Source organism: Penicillium angulare (genome assembly GCF_028827245.1).
Source record: "Penicillium angulare strain IBT 27051 chromosome Unknown utg000003l_segment0_segment0, whole genome shotgun sequence".
In the NCBI taxonomy this organism is placed as follows: Eukaryota; Fungi; Ascomycota; class Eurotiomycetes; order Eurotiales; family Aspergillaceae; genus Penicillium; species Penicillium angulare.
Genome location: NW_026623162.1, coordinates 2507355 through 2528315, shown reverse-complemented (window position 1 = coordinate 2528315; position 20961 = coordinate 2507355). Strand labels below are relative to the sequence as shown.

Sequence of the window (20961 nt, the reverse complement as noted above, 5' to 3'; positions counted from 1 at the left end):
CGAGACTTACCCCGAAGCCCGAGGGGCACCTTCCACACATCAATTATATGGTGAAGACTATGTCTACTAGTTACCTGATCTGAAAATCAAGAGTTACCATTGCAGCCATGCCTCAAGTAACTGGATTTTCCGATAATGCTTTTCGTACTCGAGAAGATATCGCCAATGCAGCCATCGCGCTATTGCGTCCGCTGAAACCGTATTTCTCACCAGACAAGGCGAGAATTCGTATTCCAGTCTCCACAGGAGTTCACTTCGATGAAGCAGCTGCACAGCTGGAAGGATTTGCTCGGCCATTATGGGCAGTAGCATCGCTTCTTCAACTGGAGTCAACTTTCAAGGAAGGTTGCTGCGATCCTAGTCTCACGGCAACCATCCGAGAAGTGACACAGCCGTGGATTATGGGTATGGTCAGTGGCACAGACCCCGAACATTCGGAGTACTGGGGTGCAATATGCGATACAGATCAACGCATGGTCGAGGCCGAGGTGGTCAGTTTTGCTCTTCTTGCAGCTCCAGAACAGCTCTTTCACAGCCAAGATGAAAGGACCAGGCGTAATATTACCGCCTGGCTTCGGACAATCAACGGCAAGCAGATGCCTAGTAACAATTGGAGATGGTTTCGAATCTTTGCCAATCTTGCGTTGACTCGGGTATGTGATATTCCTATCTCTGAACTTTCGGACGAGATGCGGGCAGACTTCGAAGTTCTTGATTCTTTTTATCTTGAAGATGGTTGGTCAGGCGATGGTCCTTGGCTATCTACTCAGGATGAGATGGATGAATTTACTGCCTCAATTAAGACAAAACGACGAGATGCGATTGGAAAGGGTCGCCAGGTTGACTACTACTCTGGTAGCTTTGCAATCCAATTTAGCCAGCTGCTCTATGCAAAATACGCAGAGGATATCGACCCTGAGCGAGTTGCTCGGTACCGACAGCAAGCAAGAGATTTCGGTGCTTCATTCTGGCGATACTTTGACTCGGACGGTATGTCATGTTCAAGTGATGGGAGAAACTCAAGAAGTAAATGACGAGACTAACAGGCCACATTTACTAGGAGCTGCCATCCCATTTGGTCGTTCTCTTACATATCGGTTCTCCTGTGGTGCCTTCTTTGCTGCGCTTGCCGTGAGTCCGGTGTCTGACATGCCATCGCCATTGTCAACACCTGGTCAAACCAAGGGGTTTCTATTGCGCCATCTTCGTTGGTGGGCAGTTCGATCTAGTGATATCTTCAATGCAGATGGAACTTTGAACATTGGCTGGCTGTACCCGTTAGTATCCATTCATCCACAAATATGCCTATATCGGTGAGACTAATGATATTCCAGAAACATGTATATGTCCGAAGATTACAACTCTCCCCAGTCACCTTATTGGAGTTTAAAGACTCTGATCGCCCTCTCGCTATCCGAAAGCAACGAATTTTGGACTGCCAAAGAAGAGCCTTATCCATCATTATTTTCACCGAAGCTTGTACCTGCTCCCAGGCAAATCCTCAGCAACCACCCGTCAGCAAATCACCATTTCTGTTTATCGCCTGCACAATTCATTGCATGGCCAATGAAGGCTACTCAAGCCAAATACTCTAAATTTGAATATTCGTCCGCATTCGCCTTTTCGGTTCCCACTGGCCCTTTAATTCAGCAAATTGCGCCAGACTGCACATTAGCGCTTAGTCGTGATGGTGCTGAAACATGGGCTGTGAAATGGAAATCTTCAGAGCCCAAGTTTTCCACGGCTCGCTTACAGACAGGCGCAAGCTCATCAGAGATCACTACTGCGACTGTTCGATGGTATCCTTGGGGAGACCAACAGGTCGAAATCCATACAACATTGATTCCACCCACAGACAGGTGGCCAGACTGGCATATCCGAGTCCATCGCATACGTATCAATTCTCCACTGAACAGTTTACATACGGTGGAAGGCGGTTTTTCATCTCTTGGCCGCTGTTCAAAAGATGGAACAAAGCTCCCAGCCATACAAAATGTGGATCCGAATAGTGAAGTTGGAGTAAGCGAAGGTATTTTAGAGACTGATGACTCCGTTTTGATTCTATCAGCCGCGGGTGCCACTGGTATCTCTGCTGCCATAACGAGCGGCATACCCGCATCTATACATACGCATGCCTCGGTTCTAAAGCCTGATGCAAACACGAACTTGGCACATCAGAGGACACTTATCCCTACCATTGCACGTGAGGCGAGTCACGAAATTAAAATGGGTGATGAATTTCTGGTTGTGACGGGCGTGTTTGGTATTTCGAGTACTGCCAATTCGGACAGAAGGGTGGAAAGAAGCATTGCAGAACGGTGGGCTGATAAGCCTAGAGTGGCGACATCAGATCCATCTAGTTCAAGCTCTAACACGGATTTCATCGTTTTGGACTCATGAAAGTGGGAAGTTTTATCAATTCAATCAGACGGGGGATATAACTCATCAATAGACATTTGGATTGAAATGATGACGCACGTACTATAATTCCAATACAGATATAGAAATATAATCTCCGGCGAGTCTTTTAATTCACACAAAGCCACGTGTAATAAGGCCGGTTTCAAGCGCTCAAAAGGGTAAATCAAGTGCACCACATTAGCCACGGGATCCACTTAGATGATGTTTACTGGTGCTCTTTGAATATGGCCCTAAATATCTCACAAAACTTCAAGACCGATATAGGCCCGAGAATAGCAGCTGCGCCATATGCTAGTATGTGCAAACCAAGTGAAATGTCACTGATCATGCCCATACAGAAAGATGCCACTACCAAAACACCAAACATAAAGAACAAAAGTGCAATGAACACCCTTCATTTATTATGCATCACAAACATACCTAATCTCATAATCACTGCTAATGGAAATAAAGCCTTCATCTCAAATTCGCTGAGTTCATCCCAAATACGCATAGAGAAGTATACCACCGTCACTGAGAGTAATGCAATAGACGACAATCCAAAGAGATCATACCACAGCTCGTTCAGCTCAGCAGCACGTGTACTCATACTAAGCAGGCTTGACGCCAGACTGATAGGAAGGAAAACAGTTGCTGAAAGTGTAAGGCGCTTGACACTTTGAGCTTGCACATAATCAACCCAAGTAGCGCTACTGGCAATTAAACTTTCGAGAAAATCTAGCCAGAGTTGCCTCACAAGTTGAACCCTGTCAAGCCGACAAAAACGGGCACTAGGACGTGGCAAGGCTTGTACTTGACAGAAATGCTTCTCCATCGATTATTGACGGGGATAATGCACAGCCAATAATGTATGCCGCTGTCAAGGGGCATCTCGAGATTGTCCGCTTGCTAATCGAATGCGATCCGACAACAGTGAATGCGCAGGACAATTTCTGGGATACACCAATAATCATCGCGACTAGGGGAGAGATATCAACATGGTGCGATATTTGCTCGGAGTGAATGCTCATGCTAGGCATTCCAATCGCCTTCGACAGGCACCTTTGCATCTGGCTATTTCAGAGGGAGCGATGGAGATGTGTGAGCTTCTTATTGAGCATGAAAGGCTTAATAGTCCTAATTTATGGGCTCGGATGTGTTATGATACGCCAGTAATGGACATTAAAGCCAGGGGAGAGGATACGCCTGGTAAACCATTGGATATTGCTGTTCATGTGGGGCATATCAGGATCGTTGAGCTGCTGCTGCGCAGCAAGATGGTTCTCCGGCAGCTCTGGACCGTAACAAGATTCCGATGTTTCATTGTGCTGTGAATGATCGGAATCGAGAGCTTGTTCGCATTTTTCTTGAATGTGGTGTACCGATTGATATGAAAGGCAGATACAAGAATCGCGCACTTCATCTTGCTGCTGAGAAGGGTGATGTCAAGATGGTCGAACTCCTTTTGGAGCGTGGGGCTTCCCTCAAGACGAAAAATGATGTCGGCCGAACTCCAGAGGATGTCTCTATGAGCGCCGAAGTCACGATGATAATTCGCAACCATGCTGGTGGATCAAAAGAGGGAAAAGAAAAAGCGATGCCAGCAAATTCGAATATCATGCCACCTCCACCTGAGTATTCCTTGAAATAACTTGTGCTCTCTGCACAAGCCTACATTTTTCTATTAAGCGCTTCTACGAGATGAGTTGGCAATGGAATATTGATCATAATCATTCATGTGTTATTCTTTAAGCTTGTTATACATGGAGTGTAGGTTTGGAATGGAGAGAGCCTTTTTTTTGTCGTTATTACCCCTTTGCCCACAGTGGATTTGTTTAAGTTGAAGTGGAGATGAGCCGTCGAAAAGGTGCAATCGGTGTTTTCCAATCATCGAGGCAAGAAAATGGAATCTGCAGTGTCATACACATCTCCAATGAAGTTATTATAGCTAGCCCAGGCGACATCGCACCCACTTGGGGGTTCGGCTCCACTCATGTCCATGGCATCCCAAACATTTGGCCAGGCTTCGGTTCCTGCGTCGAAACCCATTTCCAAAGGTGCCATTGCCACAGCTGGGTGGATCTGGCCAGTAGTTGTCATCGGCATCGCCGTATCTTGCATTTGAAAACTCGCAGAAATTTGAGGACAAGTAGAAGTCTGAGGGCACGTAGAAGTTTGAGGGCACGGTTGGTTAGGGGCAAGAGCTAGAGGCATTTCAGTCAAAGTTACTTGTTTGATTGCTTCTGTCAGGCCCCCGCCCAATATCTCACGTTTTCGATCTTGGGCGCGATTCATAAGTTTTTCCAGGGGTTGCCACAGCATCCCGTGTTGTGAGTCGGCAATTACAGAGCTCGTTCGGTGATAGACCGATTCGACAATTGGCCAGTACTTATATAAAAGTTCAGCATCTTGACAAACACAGAGCTCGGCGAGAGCAACTGCAAGGCCGTGCCATGGAACCCATAATGACTGAAACCAGATCCATGGCGCCATTTGGGGATCATTGAAGGATTCCGACGCCAACCGCAGGTTCTCAGCAGCCATCTTGAGAAGAACGTCACCCTGGACATGTGGCGGGGTGAAGTTTGGACTTCGTATCAAGGGGCGAAGACAGCCCAGTTGCAGCCAGCCGTTTATGACGGTAGCTGTTCGTTTTGTATATCGGTGAAAGGGGTTTCTATCTGGTTGACATCCAGCCAAGAGATTAGAGGTGTTTCGTAGAAAGTCTGATAATATTTGCTGGCGCATGCTCATCGATTTAACTGATGTTTCCATGAAGTCGGCAAATGCAATAGATCGACAAACAGACTGGGCTGCAGCAACTACTAGAAGAAGCGTCACATCTGTGAAGGTGCCATCTGGACGTTCCTGGACATGACCTTCCATCCCAGGCCATATGTCCTCATCATTTATGTTTGCTGGAGGGTGCGACTCAAGCCACGCAGCTTGCATCATTGGCTCGGATGCTCGATCCAATGAAGCTGCCATGTCAAGTTGGCCAATGCCCTGCCAGCAACGGCGACGCATTTCTTGCTCAAATGGCCCGACTTGGAACGGAGGCTCAGCCATATGAAGACACTGTGCTTGGGCTACTCGGAGGGCCATGCTTAGCATGGTCCACACTCGCCGGCTTTGATCTTGGCAACGCGCCGCGAGCTAAATGCAGTCAGTGTTAGCTTGATTTGCTTTCTCCTACCATTATCCCATTGCAACCCGTGCGCCGCAGAAGAAAGTGAACTTACTAGAGATATTACGTATGCTTGCAAAATAGTCAAGTCATTCGTGATCACAAAATCTGCCCTGATCAATGCAGCTTCGGTTTCTCTTTGTAGGTCAGCAAAGACGGACTTTTTGTCCAAGCCAAATAATAGTTGGCACTGGGTATCATCAATTGTGCAAACAGCGGCAGAATAAACGGCAAGTGCCAAAGTAGCCGGGGCTTGGTGTTCAGGTTCATAATAAAGATATGGTTGGTTGTCATGAAGAAATGCTCGTAATGATGGTCGATGTAAGACTTTGAATACAGGATCCACGTTGTGTATATATATATCACATAAAGTCTGGCGTGTCTGGGTCGAGATCAAGATCCCCTTGATAGATTGGGGCGAGTTGGACATGCTTTCCGACCCCTCAGAGCCAACAAAGTTGCTTCCAAACCCAGTGGGGCTCTTGAACTCGAGCTGCTCATTATCTACCCGGGTATCAAGCACTGTCCGCAATTCGTGTGTCTGTTGCAAGATATGTTAATACATTAATCGTGGCAGTGCTCGGCGAAAGAAGAGATTTAGTATACCTGTAACATAATATCCTCCCAGAATGAGCTCCCCATATACGACGTTGTGGGCCGAGATCTGCCGGACTGCACCGTTGATACGGGTAGCTGGGTCTCGTTCGCATGGGCAGTGTGATCTTGCAAGGGCTCGACACTCTCCACCTTCACCTCGGAACTCCGCCCGGTGCCAATGTCGTTAGACCAAGCCGATTCCTCAGTTTGGGACTGGTTTGCTTCATTTCGCTCTGATGCGACCCGTCGCAAGAGATCTTCAAGCTTCGCGACTCGATCCGCGAGCTCCTTATCTGAGTGGCCAGCTCTTTCGGGGGCTTTCCGCGTACGACCTCGTGGTAAGCGAGGTCGTTCTACAGGCACGCATACAAACCCCAGTCGTTGGCAGCTAGTGCACGGGCTGAGTTTGTCGCATTTCACTTTCCGCTGGCGACATGCTTCACAGCTAAGCCTGACTCGCGGCGCAGTGGGCCGGACTTGAGTTGGTCGATCGGGTTTGGCCGCGGGGTCGCGGTCATCCATGATGACGCATCCACGCCGCACACAAGAGGTAAGCTGAATGCGCAAACCCTATGAAACAAAGGGAATATCTCGATACTGCGGGGCTTTGAAACTTTTCCGAGCTTGTCGCTTGCAGCAGATGCAGGGTTATTGGTACAGGATTTGAGGCTGGACAAGGAAAATCTGGCGAGGCTCACGCACGGGAGGTTCTTTGGGGTGAAGTTGGAGCTCATTGGCGTAATTGGATCTACCAGGATCCACATCCGGGTATCACCTTTAAAGCTGGCCAATCAACATCGCGAATCAACGCCCCATGTTTTTGGGGATTCTGTTGCTTACTGCGGCACCTATACATCAATAGTGCTATGATGAGCACCCTTGAAATGTATGCAAATGGGTATAGATTGACGGATGATGGTGTCTGGAAGTACGAAAACCAGCAATGGAGCACAATGCTCACCTTGTGGATCGATCTCTCTGTTTCTATATGTGTAGATTTATGAACAGGAACTTGGTCGGCTATTCAGCCATTACTTGTGGATATCAGTATGCACGAGCCCAAATTTTTAGCCAAGTAAGCAAATACTAGTAGTACTAGTAGGCATACGTAAGTTTATATAGCTAAACGATAATATAGATAGATATTGGATAGCAAAACATGATCTCTCTTTTAATGATGTGGATGGGGTTCAAGTTGTACATAGCATTGACATAGTCTAGAAAGCATTGACGTGACCCCCAAAGCATTGACATGTGCAAATTTGTGCTCTGAATAGCTTCATTTTTACTTGTTTAAGGAACTCCCAGGTTTTGAGCATCAGGCTAAGACATCAGGTTGAATAATTTCGCAGGTCTGAATGCCGTTTTTGAGGATTCTCATTCTTGAATATTGATTACATACATTTGTGGGGGACATCTCAAGGGAGAACGTGAGGGTATGCAGGCATGCATGCATGCATGCACCTGGAGGCTCTTTCCCATTTTCAGTAGTCTCAGGATCGAATTTTAACCCAACGCGTATCCATCAGGATGAGGTCATATTTCAACCTTGTATTATCTTTGTAAATATTGATGTACACAGAGTACAATTCCACATCGAGTCCACGTCTAACCAAGGATCTTTAATCCTCCCTTGGTCTTGCCCGTCTTTTTAACTCCATCATGCTTGACTTTAGCCCCGGGCTGCTCACGACGGGCGCCACCCCCGCCCTTCTTGTTCTTGTTATTTGAGACCGGTTTGACCTCGGTCACAGCTCGTCGCAAGAGAACAGGATGCGAACCAATATACTTGCCCTGCATTTCACGCGCAGCTTTGAAATAGTCATCACCATCACTGAAGCTGACGAATCCATAACCCTTGCTCTTTTGCGTGCGCTTCTCTCGAATCACACGTGCTTTCTGCACAGAAGTGTACCGCGCAAATGCCTTTAACAAAGAGTCGTCGGTCACCTCACCAGCTAAATTACCCACAAAAAGGCGGAAATGGGCGGGATCCCATTCTAGCAAAGTGCTGTCCGTCCACTTCTGTCCACCGCCGACTCGGGAGACTGTCTTCTCGGGTTCAGCTTGTGGGATGGGGGGACCTGTACCGACTGGGCCAACGGTTGGGGTACCAGAGCCTCTGTTGGCTCCAGGACCAGATTGAGGGGCTTGGTTTTTGGCGGCAGCCACTGCTGGGTCGTCTTGGTTCGCATAGGCGCTCTGCCACTGCGCGATTTGGGCCTCGGTCTCGGCATCGACGCCGTCCTGGGCCTGTCGGCCACCGCCATATGACTGACCAGGCGTTGTTCCGAAGGGATTCTGGATGAGTGGGACGGCCGGACCGTATGTGTTTTCATTACTGTATGAAGAAGCACCATAGTAAGAGGGCCCGCTCTGGTATGATTGCGGTTGTGGTTGTTGGTAGTAATTTGAATAGTTGCTCGCTTGCGCAGCGTACCCGGGCGCTGGGACGGGTGGTTTTGAGATGGCCGGGCTGTTGGTGCGATATGGCTGGCTAGACGCTACGGAGCGCGGTTGAAAGGCTGCGAAGGCAGGGCGTGCATTGCTGCCATGGCCCGAGGAAGTTGATTGGGCGGCATTGGAAGATGGTGGTGGTCGCGGAGGGAGAGACGACGGCGCCTTATTGAAACCTGGAGGGGGTGGAAAGGACATGATGAATGGAGAGTCCGACAGGAAAAACGGTTGAGCTGTTGTAGATCGCAGCCGCAACGTACCTTCAGGGCAGTCCAAATCCACCAAACGCCACTTTTGAGGACCGAACCCTGCTCAAATAGAGAGAGGAAGGTTGAGAAGCGACAAAAATGTCACTAGGGGCGATATGGAGAGAGAGAGGGGGGGGACTGTATTGACTAGATAAAAGGACGAGGGTTGGGGGTAATGATTTATCTCTTTCAGGATACTTGGTGATCGTGGACTCGAGATTGCAATTGTTCATAGAAAGGAAAAGTTGTGCATTAATGGTGTTTATGGAAGGCCGTAGTAGTTCTTATATAATCAGAAGTTCTGATCGCGTTGGCCAGTTGACTGCGGGAGCCATGTGCTTTCAGAATTTGACGCTCCCTCTTGTTGGTGGATATTTCCTGACATAAACAGGTACCGCCGCAACCTGCCTAGACCGGCTTCGCTGAGTACTCCAGCAGTGCACACTGTAACTAACTGGAGCTGACCAGATCCGCCGCAATGAGGTCACCCCCACCCTAGTCCCAACGCGGTCTAGCGTGACGACCGTGACCGGATTCGGTTTTTTGCGGCAATTAATATCCTGAACAGTTCACCGATGGATGGGGGAATTGGGGGAAGAATACATGAAACTACGTAAATACTCCGCTGAACAGGAGGACTGAAATGGATGACCTCTATAGAAAGTACATATGTATATATCATCCCAATGCTGACTGTGGCAAGGTATGTTCAAAATCATACATATTACATACAGTATAGAGTACATAGAGGCCAAGTACATAGTAATGAAGTCAGTGCCCCTCCATTATTCTGCCACTTGCCCCGCGCTTCCTCGTACACCCGTAGACTACACTGCATACGCGATATGCAGGACCACCCAGTCTCTCCGGCAACGGATAACTAGTAAACCTGAATATGAGTGATCGGGTCGGATAATGCTTCAATCGCCATATCAAATCCGACCCCCAAATTTCCCAGGTCCCGTGTCCAGCCAGAACCCGAGTGGGATGACCGGACGACTCTGCTCCTGTACCGAATACTTGGCGCGACACCGGCGACAGTAATCAGAAATAGCTGCCGTAGGTCACTAAGCAAGTATTCGGTACATCCAATACAGTAGTTTTCCCCCCGCCGGTGATTGTGTCCCACCATATGACGGAAGAGTTGCTCCGTCAGCCCGGTTACTTCTTCTCGTTCCTTTCCCCCTCCCAACTTTCTTCCTTCTCTCAACTCTCTTCGTTGTAGATACCCTTCATTTGAAGCCATCCTTTCTTCAATTCACATTCATCATGGCTGACCAGGCTGTGTAAGTTACTCCCTCTCTTTCTATCTTATCATCATACCCCTCCAAACACCAAGAAAAAAAACCCTCCGGATTTGGGATGCTCCCCCCAACGGGCCCCCACCGATTTCCTGAACCCGAGTCAATTCTGTTATACAAGACAGTGAGCTCTGTTGGCTTTCTCTATGAAGGCCAGTGAGCTTGGCTCCATGGGTTTCCCTCTCGTGATCTAAATGCGAGTCTGATGCCACGCCCCTCATATTCCCAAGCTACATACATGCCTCGTCGCATTACAATCTCTTCAGGGCAGGCTGGGAGCTATGGTACTTGGAATTAAACGGCGTGTGCTATTTCTTCCGCGTTACATTTGCATTTGCCCAGCTATTGACAAGAGAATTTGGTCGCTGACTATAGTGCCCGTCTCGCCGGCATCAATGTCGGCGCTCCGGCGCATCCTGTTCCTAGTGCTGATTTCGGCCTCATCGGTTTGGCCGTCATGGGCCAGAACCTGATCCTCAATGCTGCTGATCACGGTTTCACCGTCTGCGCATTCAACCGCACAACTTCCAAGGTCGACCGCTTCCTGGAGAACGAGGCCAAGGGTAAGCTCTTCTATTCGATTATTCACCCATAACTCTGCCAATTCACACAATGCTAATACATGGCTTTTCAGGCAAGTCCATTGTCGGTGCCCACTCTATTAAGGAGTTCATCTCCAAGCTCAAGCGTCCCCGTCGTGTCATGCTCCTCGTCATGGCTGGAAAGCCTGTCGATGACTTCATCGAGTCCCTTCTTCCCTTCCTTGAGGAGGGTGACATCGTCATTGACGGTGGTAACTCTCACTACCCCGACAGCAACCGCCGCACCCGCTACCTTGCCGACAAGGGTATCAGCTTCGTCGGCAGCGGTGTCTCTGGTGGTGAGGAGGGTGCCCGTTACGGCCCCTCTCTCATGCCCGGTGGTAACGAGGCCGCCTGGCCCCACATCAAGGACATCTTCCAGAGCATCTCCGCCAAGAGCGACGGTGAGGCTTGCTGCGACTGGGTCGGTGACGAGGGTGCCGGTCACTACGTCAAGATGGTCCACAACGGTATTGAGTACGGTGACATGCAGTTGATCTGCGAGGTGAGATTTCCTGCCCCTTTACCCCTGTGGTTTCCCACCATATCCCGAACCAAGAGCGTACTGACATTTAATCTCAAAAGGCCTACGACATCCTGAAGCGGGGTCTTGGTCTGTCCGCCAAGGAGATCGGTGACATCTTTGCCAAGTGGAACACCGGTGTTCTGGACTCTTTCCTCATTGAGATCACTCGCGATGTTCTCTACTACAACGACAACGACGGAACTCCTCTCGTTGAGAAGATTCTTGACAAGGCTGGTCAGAAGGGTACCGGCAAGTGGACTGCCATCAACGCTCTTGACCTCGGTATGCCCGTTACCCTGATTGGCGAGGCTGTCTTCTCTCGCTGCCTCAGCTCTCTTAAGGACGAGCGTACCCGCGCTTCCGCCATCCTGCAGGGTCCCTCCCCCAAGTTCGAGGGTGACAAGGCTGCCTTCGTCGATGACCTTGAGCAGGCTCTGTACGCCTCCAAGATTATTTCCTACGCCCAGGGCTTCATGCTCATCCAGAACGCTGCCAAGGAGTACGGCTGGAAGCTTAACAAGCCCTCTATTGCCCTCATGTGGCGTGGTGGCTGCATTATCCGCTCCGTCTTCCTGAAGGACATCACCAACGCTTACCGCAACAACCCCGATCTCGAGAACCTGCTGTTCGACGACTTCTTCACCAAGGCTATTCACAACGCCCAGAGCGGCTGGCGTAACGTTGTCAGCAAGTCTGCTCTGTGGGGTATTCCTCTGCCTGCTTTCTCCACTGCTCTTAGCTTCTACGACGGTTACCGCACCAAGGATCTGCCTGCCAACCTCCTGCAGGCCCAGCGTGACTACTTCGGTGCCCACACTTTCCGTATTAAGCCCGAGCACGCCAGCGAGACCTTCCCCGAAGGTAAGGACATTCACGTCAACTGGACCGGTCGTGGCGGTGATGTGTCTGCCTCAACCTACGTGGCGTAAAGTCGAAGATAATATGATAAAAAACTGGGTTTCATGTATTTAGATGCCAACACGAATGGAACGTAACGAATTTGTTTCAATGAATGAGGATAATACCAAACAAGTCGAATTTTCAAAATATGCTCGTTTCAGTATCATTATCTTATCGTCGCATCTATGCATTCATGGATGAGACACTTTACCCGTAGTTAAAACCGTTTATTGCCTCAAGCCCTAGAAGTAGGGCGATGTCAATTTCTGCCTTAATGCCTGATATCAGTAACTCGGCAATCCACGCTAAACCAAATTAGGTATCGAGCAACGTCGACCCTGTCAATGCCATCTTATCGCGTTCTCCCCTCCTTCCTCCAGAATCCCCGGGGCCTGGTGTTGTTTTCGTTTTCTTCTTTCCCTCTTTCCCCAACCCCTTCTTATCCGACCTCACCGCGAAGGGGATAAAGAAATACTCCCCCTTCGCAAACTGTGGAACCCATCTCTATAAAAAAGGTCCAGTCCGGTAACCGACCGTAACCTATACGAGAAAAGGGTCCAGCATCTCTTTAGCTCCTCAAAGACAACAGACCGGCATCAATTGCGACCAAAGTCTGTGTCTTACACCCACAATCTGAGCAATTAAATAAAGGAATATCTTTCGTCAACACAATTCGATCCTGATTCCTCGGCAACTTGTGCGCAGGTTGGCAAGTGAATCACACCGCCCGCCCACGTCACACGCTGGATGGCGGAGAATAAGCGCCAGAGCTCTGGTGCGAAGGCCGCTGGTCCTACTATGACAGCGGGCATGGTCCCCATGGATACCGCATTGAGCGGTGCGATCGGTGCTCGGTGAGTGATAATTACAATACCTTCAATGGCACCCATCCCTCGAATTCATCGATGTACTCGACGATGGCTGGAGCTTTGCACCCAGACCAGGATTCACCAGAACCATAAATTCACATACATCATAAATCAATCAATGCGCTAACATTTGCTCATCTTTGTTTGATGTAGCGTCCGCATCACCACCGCCGGTCCATCGAGTTCTACCTACGAGGGAACCCTTTTTACTGCATGTCCCATTACCAACCTCGTCGCGATTAACACATCTCCCGCTCCTGCTGCCTCGGATGCAAAGCAGGCACAGAGCGGTGATTACCATGTCATCCCCGTCTCTCGTATCCAGTCCTGCCAGCTCCTTGCGCTTCCGTCCAATTCATCAGAGTCCCCCTCTTTCACAGACGCACAGCCTACCATCCAGGCACTCGATACCCGTGCGCTGAAGGCCCGTGAGATTAAGGCTGTTGGTGACATACTTGATAAGGAGGCACGTCGTGGAAAGGGTGTTACTCGGGAAGCACAGGATATATTCGATGCGTTCAGTCGAACTATGCCTGCGCGTTGGAACGGACAGAATATTATTGTTGCTGATGCGGTTACGATTGCACCGCCATACCGAGTTGATGATTGTCGCCCATTGGTTGAGGGTGACACAGCTGCTCTGGCTCGAGTGCGCAAGGTGGTAAGTGGTCTGCTTGCTGCTCTCTTTTATGCATTATCATCCCCGCATAGTTCAATGATGAATATCTTGCTGACTTATTTCTTTCCCCTCCCCTCAACAGCTCGAAATGGAGCGTAAAAAGATCGAACTTCGCAATGCTAGTGCCACTATCGGGTCTACTAGCACATTCGCCCGTAACTCGGGCGACCAGCGCAAAGGCGGATAAACATCACCAATCAATCCCCTTTATACAGAGAACATACCATTAGCAATGAAGGGTTATGTTTTCCATCTGATATTAAGGCCTCGATGATACGGTGAAATGTGTTTAATCTAGATTATTATGGAGCTTGCTTTGAGTGGCACGGCAAAGACATGTCATGTCATATCATTCAGCGGTTGAATTTTAACAACTCTCATGAAAAATACCCCTTCCCCCCAATTTTAAGGTTCGAATGCAAGCCGGCAGTTTGTCCGATTCAAATGAATGAGCGGATCCCTGGAGGTCGGATAACATATGCTGTACTGCTGTGCAGGCTTGGTGGCCATTTTTGCATCCGCGAGTATATGCAGGAGCTGTCATCACTGCTTGTGGTTTGCGTGGCGGGGATTTGCAAAGCATTAACGAAAGATAAGGGTTGCCTCGCACTCTCCCAATATCATACATAGGACTTGTTCACTTTTGTTCCTCTGGTCTTGCGGTACAATAGTGATCAAGTCAATTGCTCCTGAGCTTCTATCTTCAATTAAATACATGGACACATTTAAACACTTTCCAGTAGTATGAGTTCTGTTTTCCAATGTTCTGCCCAAGTGGATGTAAGGTATTTTCTTTTAATATCCAACAATAGAATGAATATCATATCGTTAATTCGTCGCTAAGTACACATTCTGTACGTCCAGAGATGTGTATCCCAAATAGCTATAAACAAAAAAAGAATCAAATATCAACATGACAAGAACAGCAATGTAGCCCGTATAGAAGCGGGCGGTACAGTTTAATAAACTTCAAAAACTGGGACCCTCTATTCGCTCCCTATACTGTTCGTATTCCTCCCCGGAATAACCTCGCTAACACTTCCTACAAACCCTTCAAGTCCAGACAACGTCGCTGGTCCAGCAGACGCATTAGGCCCAGGCGCTGACACGCTCGTTGTACCAGAAGATGCTCCCAAGGTAATACCAGGCATGACAAGAACCTGGGAGCCAAGCTCAATCCACTCTACAGAAGTTACAAGCGCAAACGTTATCTGGACATTCTCTTTGAATGTTCCCGTCTTTGCTTGCGGATCGCTATTCACACCGGAAACAAGTTTATTGATATCAGTCGCTGATGGACGCCGCCGGGGTGTCTGGCTACTAGCCTTCTCCCCTGTATCGGGGGAATGGGCGTCACCGTCGAAGCTGAAGAATTCTGGTTCAGAGGGGGAGGGCGGTCCAGACGGAAGCTCGTCATCTGTTCCTGCCAGAGCCATGCAAACGACGCGGACAGTTGTGCGGATGTTTGCAATGTAGACGATGGCGTTTCCACCTAGAAGAAGGGGAGGAGAGCTCAGAGCAGAGAAATCAGATGCGGGGAAAGTGGCCATGAAGCCTGTGTGGAAGGGCAATGAGAGTATTGATGGGGGGCAAGTAGATGATGGAGATGGCTTGGTTGGAGGAACCGGTAGAGAGATTGTGTGTAGATTTGTTAGAACCATGCCTTTACGGATACGGCTAAGACGTGGCAGTTTCTCCTCTGGTGATGTAAGAGGCTCGATGCCTATCGTACCGACTTGGTCTTTCATTAAACGACGGACTGGGAGGCGAAGGTCGCGGACGCTGACAACACGGACGCGCTGCCACTTGGCTTGAGTGGATGAGCCGTCTCGGCCTGGGAGTGTGGCTTGGGAGAATGATGCTGGGAAGTTATTTGAGGGGCCTGGACCACTGCTGCGGGAGAGTAGAGTTATAGAAGGGTTGTCGGTGGTGTTATCAGCTGATGTGTCCACGAGAATGGGACCGATTGTCATCTCATCACCGATTGATATGCTGCCATGGCGGACTAGACCGCATAATACCATTCCGCGGCTTTCTGGGGTACTCTTATCGTTGGACATCGAGTATACTTTAGATGGTGGGATGGCGAAAACCTCATCTACATCAAAGATGTTTGTGGGATCCTCGTGGTGCGATATTGACTTTGGTAAGCGCAAGGCTCTCTGGCGTGGGACTGATGGTATTGTGAGGTGGCGAAGAAAAGCATGGATTTGTCCTATCCCCGAGCCATCGACGGCGCTGGAGAGGACAATAGGCACGGTATAGTCCCAGTTCCCATTGGTTGTTTGGATGAGAGTCTGGGCAATTTTGCTGTCTCCTGCACTAATCTGCTGTAGGTCGGGGATCTTATCCCCAGCGAGTGATGCGGGAAGCATTGCAGGCTTGCGGTTTGCGGTTTTCAGGGCAGACAGAACTTTCGCAAGGTTTTCCCGTAATCCAGCTCGAGAAGCAATATCGAGTCTTGTAATTATGACTAGAACTGGAATCTCAAGTTTCAGAAGAAGTTCCAAATAAGCTAGGCAAATTTCAATCTCGGCGACATGATCGTTGCCCGCATCAGCATCAACTGTCTCTTCGCCACAATTAGCTGGTATACAAAGCATCACATAGTGCGGCGCCCAGCTGACAAGCCCTCTTATTGTGGATTTCAAGTAACGAGTGGAGCCTGGAAGATCGGATACAAAAGCCAGGCGGCCTCCGCGCGAAGCCGCATGAATATCGTCCCAAGCCGCAACATTACCAGTGGCGTAATTCACGACACTTGTAGGCACATCATCTGCGTATCCAATCAACTCCTGGGCGACTGAACTGGTTATTCCGGAAGATATTTCGTGTCGGTGCTTGAGCAAACCAAGCCGACTCTTGCCTCTCCCATTGTCAAGTTGAGACGAAGTCAAAGCCCCCAGTAAAGAAGATTTCCCTGCAGCACTAGGACCTGCGATAGATATTCGAATTTGCTCGGTGGAAGAGTAGTCCTCTCCCAAGACCGAGTTCATCCCGGGCTCAGAGTTCTGAGCATCACCGCCATTTTGCCTGGATTGGGAAGGTGACATATTATAGAAGTCTAAGTCCGGCGTAACCAGAGCTTCCGCGACCCATAAGCTGTCTTTATGAGTATTTTTTGCGTCCGGTATTGTCGTTAAGTCGTCTGTCCACTCACATTTCCCAACTATTACCCGCCGCAAAATCTCGACTTTACAGCCAAGACTACCCGCCATGGTCTGTAGAGTCACGACACTTTCCTCGAGTTCATCTTGAGTCAAGCCTACGAACGTGCCGTCGTCGGCAATTCCGATCTCATACAGCGCACCTTGGCTTTCTTCCAAACCAGGAAGTAGACGAACAGGCTTAGGAAGAGTGCCCAATTCAGGCGCTATGTCTGGAAGCACTGGGACTACCAGATTTGCCGTGGTGGAGGAATGGAATGGTGAAGACTGCTGCAGCCGCCAAAGCAATTGCGTAGTCAGCCCTTGTAGCCGTTGCTGCCGGCTCTGGGCCGATTTGGCTTGCATGGGCTTTGGAGTTGCATCTTGAGACGGGGACGCAGATATTGAAAGAGGAGCTAGACTGTTGCGAGAATGATAAGAGCCTGCAACAACATGGCCTGTTGACATGGAAAGATACGGCCGTCGAGGACGGAGCAGTAGGTGCAACTTGTACTCGGTGGGGCCCTCCTGGGGTTCCGGTTCCAACTTGCTGATACCATAGTCCGATAAGAAGTCATGGCTACCGGAGTCTAGCGCTGAACCGCTGCGTGTTCGAATTGTTAATCCTCGAGTCCCTGACACGTTGACTTGAGGGGTCGATGATCCTGAGGCCGACCACGGGGAGGAAACGCGAGGCGGGTCAGGGTCATAAGTGAATATGGATGCCATGGGGCGTGGCAATGTAAGGTCCAGTCTACAAATCACGTCGGTAATGACGGTATTAGGAAATTAAAATATATGCGACACGGTATCAAAACAGAAACAGCGAAAGAGGGCATTCTTGTACTGAAAACGAGGAAGGAAATCGTAGACAAATGACTGATGTTGATGATCGGTTTTGAGTCACCCGGGATGCCTGAGGCATCACGTGGATCACTCTCCCCACACAATTGGATTATATAGCTATGAAAATGGGGAATTGGTTTCTCCCGAGAAATCTCTCTATGTCCAAGAAGAGGAGAAAAATAGACAAGCGAAGTGAAATAGAGAAGGGAAAATGAAGAGAGAGAGAAAAGGGGGGGTAAGAGGAACCAAAATGGGCAAAAATAAAAACAACAAGGATATCCATAAAGCAAAAACGCCAGTAACCAAAACCGCTGAAAATGATCCTACTCCGATGATGGTTCCCGGCCCGCACCTTTGCATTTGCCCTGAGCCACATGAATGTTTCGTGCAGTCGTACGAGTGAACACTGCTCCGCAGATGGGACACTCAGCCTTGGCTACTACGCCGGACTTTTCGCGTTGGTGTCGTAAAAGGTTGCTAAATGTCGAGAACTCGCGACCATTGCAGCCATGGTCCCAACATTGTGGTCGAGGTCTCGCGGCAGCAGAGTTCATTAGACGAAGCTGATTGTCATTTTCTGATCCGGGTACAGAGTCGGATGGGGAGAAGACGGATTCAGCGACCATTGAAGATGTTTGCGAACTCATAGAAGAGGGGTGAGAAGATCTGGCTTCTAGGTTAGAAGTGACTCTTGAGGCCTTTGTCCACCAATGGTACTCACGGAATTGGTGGTGCTTCAGGAAGAAAATAGGCGGGTTGGTTCATCATGTAAGGAGGAGAGCTGCAATAATAGTTAATAACTGTCCGCCAAAATTGCTAACACACGGCTTTTTGCCTCTTCGAAAAACATACGAGGCCATGAGAGGTTGTTCGGACATGCCAGCAGCCGAATGAGGGGGAAATGAACGAGCCACGGAAGGACTAAAAAGCAACTTGTCAGCTGCATCGCTGTTGGGAAGGGAGGGTGCATGCTATTGCAACGAAACAGAAAGATCATACCTGCGTGAGAGGGTATGGCGAGCGCTACCAGGCGCCCCAGGAAGATAAGAAGATGGTGCAGGAGAATCGTGATGGTATCCAGGCATTTGCCCGTTTTGATGGCTTCCATAGCCAACATGGAACCCTGATGAAGGGTACGACTGCGGCGGTGGGAACTGTTGGTTCATATGCGCCGGTGGTGCTTGTAATGGTTGAAAGGGGCGGTTAGCCCAGACATATTCTGTGATCTGTTAGTTGATGGTTTCTTTTTCGTCTTCCCTTCCTCTCCTTTTCATTAAATTCATGTCGCCAATATCATACTACTTACGGTGAGAGTTTGGCTGCATTGGGCCAGCGAAGTATGAGTCTGATGCTACAGACATAGGGAATGGTGTAATTCCAAGGCCGCTAAAATTGTTATCTGATCAGTATACGCGGTTCTTTTTTATGAACTTCATGATTTTGATATTTTATCAAAGGTGATGGAATTGAAAGGAGTTATGCTTACCGTGGATGATCAGTGGGTAATTGCTCCTTGCAACTGGTGTCGTCGAAAGACGATGCCGTACTATGATCAGGATATTGATCTAAGTATGAAGGCTCAGGGTAAGAAGGTTCTGAGTAAGAACGATCCAGATGATCATAGAATGAATCAGGAAGACTAGAGTTAGAGGGTAGGGAAGTAGTGGAGTCCGGTGGATGAGGTGAAATAGGGAAAACCGCCGGTGATAAAGAAGTAGATTCTTGGGTCGGCACAGGGTTGGTATTAAAGGGCCAAGTGGAGGCCGAGTTGGGGAAAGCGCTAGGTTGGAAGATTGGCGTCTGCACTGACTCAATGAGAGTGGACAGAAGTCCTGATTGTTGCTGCAAGGCTGGGTCTTTAGACAGTTCAGGGTTCCTGCGGTGAGACGAGAAATCCTGTGAGTTTGACTGTGTCTTCCCGGAAGACATTGGGGCTTTCGGCCTAGGTCATGGACCTAGCGCAAAACTACACTTGAACAAGGAGGGGGCCAGAAAGGGCCAACAAAACATATGGGGTGTATTGGGAAAGAGGGGCGGCAATCTTCAAGAAAAAAAAAACAACATACAATGTGGTCTCATGAGCCGGCGCTGGCAAAGTCGAGGGTTTTTGTTTCTTATTCTTTGCTTCTAGTATTCGGGGCGAGCGACGGGCGCACCGCAAAATCTGCAGATTTTGCAATCTGATGCAGAAAAGAATTTTCAACAGAATAAGAATTTTCAATAGAAAATCTTCAGACGGATAGCAGGGCGTTGTTACGAGAAAAAACAGTCCCCGCAATCATGAATCGGAGCCCAGTTGGGTATGCTGAGGCTGGCCCACTAAAGGAAAAGGCAAACAGCGGGCTTCTAGAAATTCCGTACCAATGGTTGCTCACTGTAATAGGTTGGGTGGGATTGTTGTCCCTGAAACACACTTGGGGCAATGCCGCTTTGGATCGCTGCTTTTACACGGCAAGAGCTGTATAATCATTTCCTATCTGATATAGTGCGAGAAAGTAGGGGGACGCAAGATCCTATGATCTTCAGCGGTGGATCCCTTGGTACTATCGAGGAGAGAGACACTTGGGTTTTTTGACCCCCACAGGTGACACCGGAACCTCCGTTGTTAGGCTGAAGCCTATATGTTCCGTACTGGAAACATAGGAAAAGCTCGGGACGGATTGGCCCATGGGGCCAGGGCGTGTAATGATCCTTGTCCAGAATTAGGGGAGCTTCTCGCAGTAAAAAAAAAAAAAAAATCGAAGTGGGGTTTTTAGCCCCATTGAGGGAAATGGGGCGCCCTGATTCGTTTTGGGGGCCATGACGCTGGCCTTGTATGTGGCTGACATGGGAGGTCCAGAAAAGTTAGTGGCTTTTCATTCAGGCCGCCATTTGCGGTGGCCTCGCAAGTAATCCGTCACTTGAAAAAAAAAATAGAAAATAGAAAATAGAAAACACAGAAGGATAGGAGACAAAAGAGATCCGATGAGCCACGGTGGACATTTCCGTCGTACCCTCGTTGCGCGGTCTTTGGCCCCCACGAACGCGCCGTTAGAAAAGTAGGATCAGATCATCACCAATAATATATTTTGGCCGAAAGTATCGACGAGTCCGATCTGGAGTCTGGAGTGCATTTGATTTTCAAAATCCAGATTTCAAGAAAGGTGGGACTCGGAAGCATCGATCCGCGTCCATCGAAGTATGTACAATGTACATACGGACACTCCGTACAGATATTGAGTGTC

General features: G+C 49.0%; 8 protein-coding genes across 8 annotated transcripts; 4 read left to right on the top strand and 4 right to left on the bottom strand.

The window, feature by feature from the left end:
* Window positions 1-107: 107 nt before the first annotated feature.
* N7478_003102 (glycoside hydrolase family 154 protein) lies at window positions 108-2400 on the top strand (the record flags this gene model as incomplete). The annotated part of the gene is made up of 3 exons (XM_056919316.1): window positions 108-990; window positions 1061-1277; window positions 1335-2400. The coding sequence occupies 3 exons, from the start codon at window positions 108-110 to the stop codon at window positions 2398-2400; spliced, it is 2166 nt and encodes a 721-aa protein (XP_056782474.1).
* A 998-nt stretch (window positions 2401-3398) lies between these two features.
* On the top strand, window positions 3399-4051 carry N7478_003101 (ankyrin repeat domain-containing protein; the record flags this gene model as incomplete). Its single annotated transcript, XM_056919315.1, has 2 exons — window positions 3399-3635; window positions 3674-4051. 2 exons carry the CDS (start codon window positions 3399-3401, stop codon window positions 4049-4051), a joined length of 615 nt encoding a protein of 204 aa, XP_056782473.1.
* A 236-nt stretch (window positions 4052-4287) lies between these two features.
* N7478_003100 (putative C6 transcription factor) lies at window positions 4288-6706 on the bottom strand (the record flags this gene model as incomplete). Its single annotated transcript, XM_056919314.1, has 3 exons — window positions 4288-5556; window positions 5643-6128; window positions 6194-6706. The coding sequence occupies 3 exons, from the start codon at window positions 6704-6706 to the stop codon at window positions 4288-4290; spliced, it is 2268 nt and encodes a 755-aa protein (XP_056782472.1).
* A 1086-nt stretch (window positions 6707-7792) lies between these two features.
* Window positions 7793-8839, bottom strand: N7478_003099 (RNP domain protein; the record flags this gene model as incomplete). The annotated part of the gene is made up of 1 exon (XM_056919313.1): window positions 7793-8839. The coding sequence occupies one exon, from the start codon at window positions 8837-8839 to the stop codon at window positions 7793-7795; it is 1047 nt and encodes a 348-aa protein (XP_056782471.1).
* A 1319-nt stretch (window positions 8840-10158) lies between these two features.
* Window positions 10159-12226, top strand: N7478_003098 (NADP(+)-dependent, decarboxylating phosphogluconate dehydrogenase; the record flags this gene model as incomplete). The annotated part of the gene is made up of 4 exons (XM_056919312.1): window positions 10159-10175; window positions 10566-10753; window positions 10825-11276; window positions 11357-12226. 4 exons carry the CDS (start codon window positions 10159-10161, stop codon window positions 12224-12226), a joined length of 1527 nt encoding a protein of 508 aa, XP_056782470.1.
* Window positions 12227-12944: 718 nt separating this feature from the next.
* On the top strand, window positions 12945-13932 carry N7478_003097 (anticodon-binding domain-containing protein; the record flags this gene model as incomplete). The annotated part of the gene is made up of 3 exons (XM_056919311.1): window positions 12945-13051; window positions 13220-13727; window positions 13828-13932. 3 exons carry the CDS (start codon window positions 12945-12947, stop codon window positions 13930-13932), a joined length of 720 nt encoding a protein of 239 aa, XP_056782469.1.
* Window positions 13933-14731: 799 nt separating this feature from the next.
* Window positions 14732-17620, bottom strand: N7478_003096 (uncharacterized protein; the record flags this gene model as incomplete). The annotated part of the gene is made up of 1 exon (XM_056919310.1): window positions 14732-17620. The coding sequence occupies one exon, from the start codon at window positions 17618-17620 to the stop codon at window positions 14732-14734; it is 2889 nt and encodes a 962-aa protein (XP_056782468.1).
* Window positions 17621-18060: 440 nt separating this feature from the next.
* Window positions 18061-19666, bottom strand: N7478_003095 (uncharacterized protein; the record flags this gene model as incomplete). Its single annotated transcript, XM_056919309.1, has 5 exons — window positions 18061-18403; window positions 18590-18658; window positions 18737-18956; window positions 19044-19123; window positions 19224-19666. 5 exons carry the CDS (start codon window positions 19664-19666, stop codon window positions 18061-18063), a joined length of 1155 nt encoding a protein of 384 aa, XP_056782467.1.
* Window positions 19667-20961: the final 1295 nt, after the last annotated feature.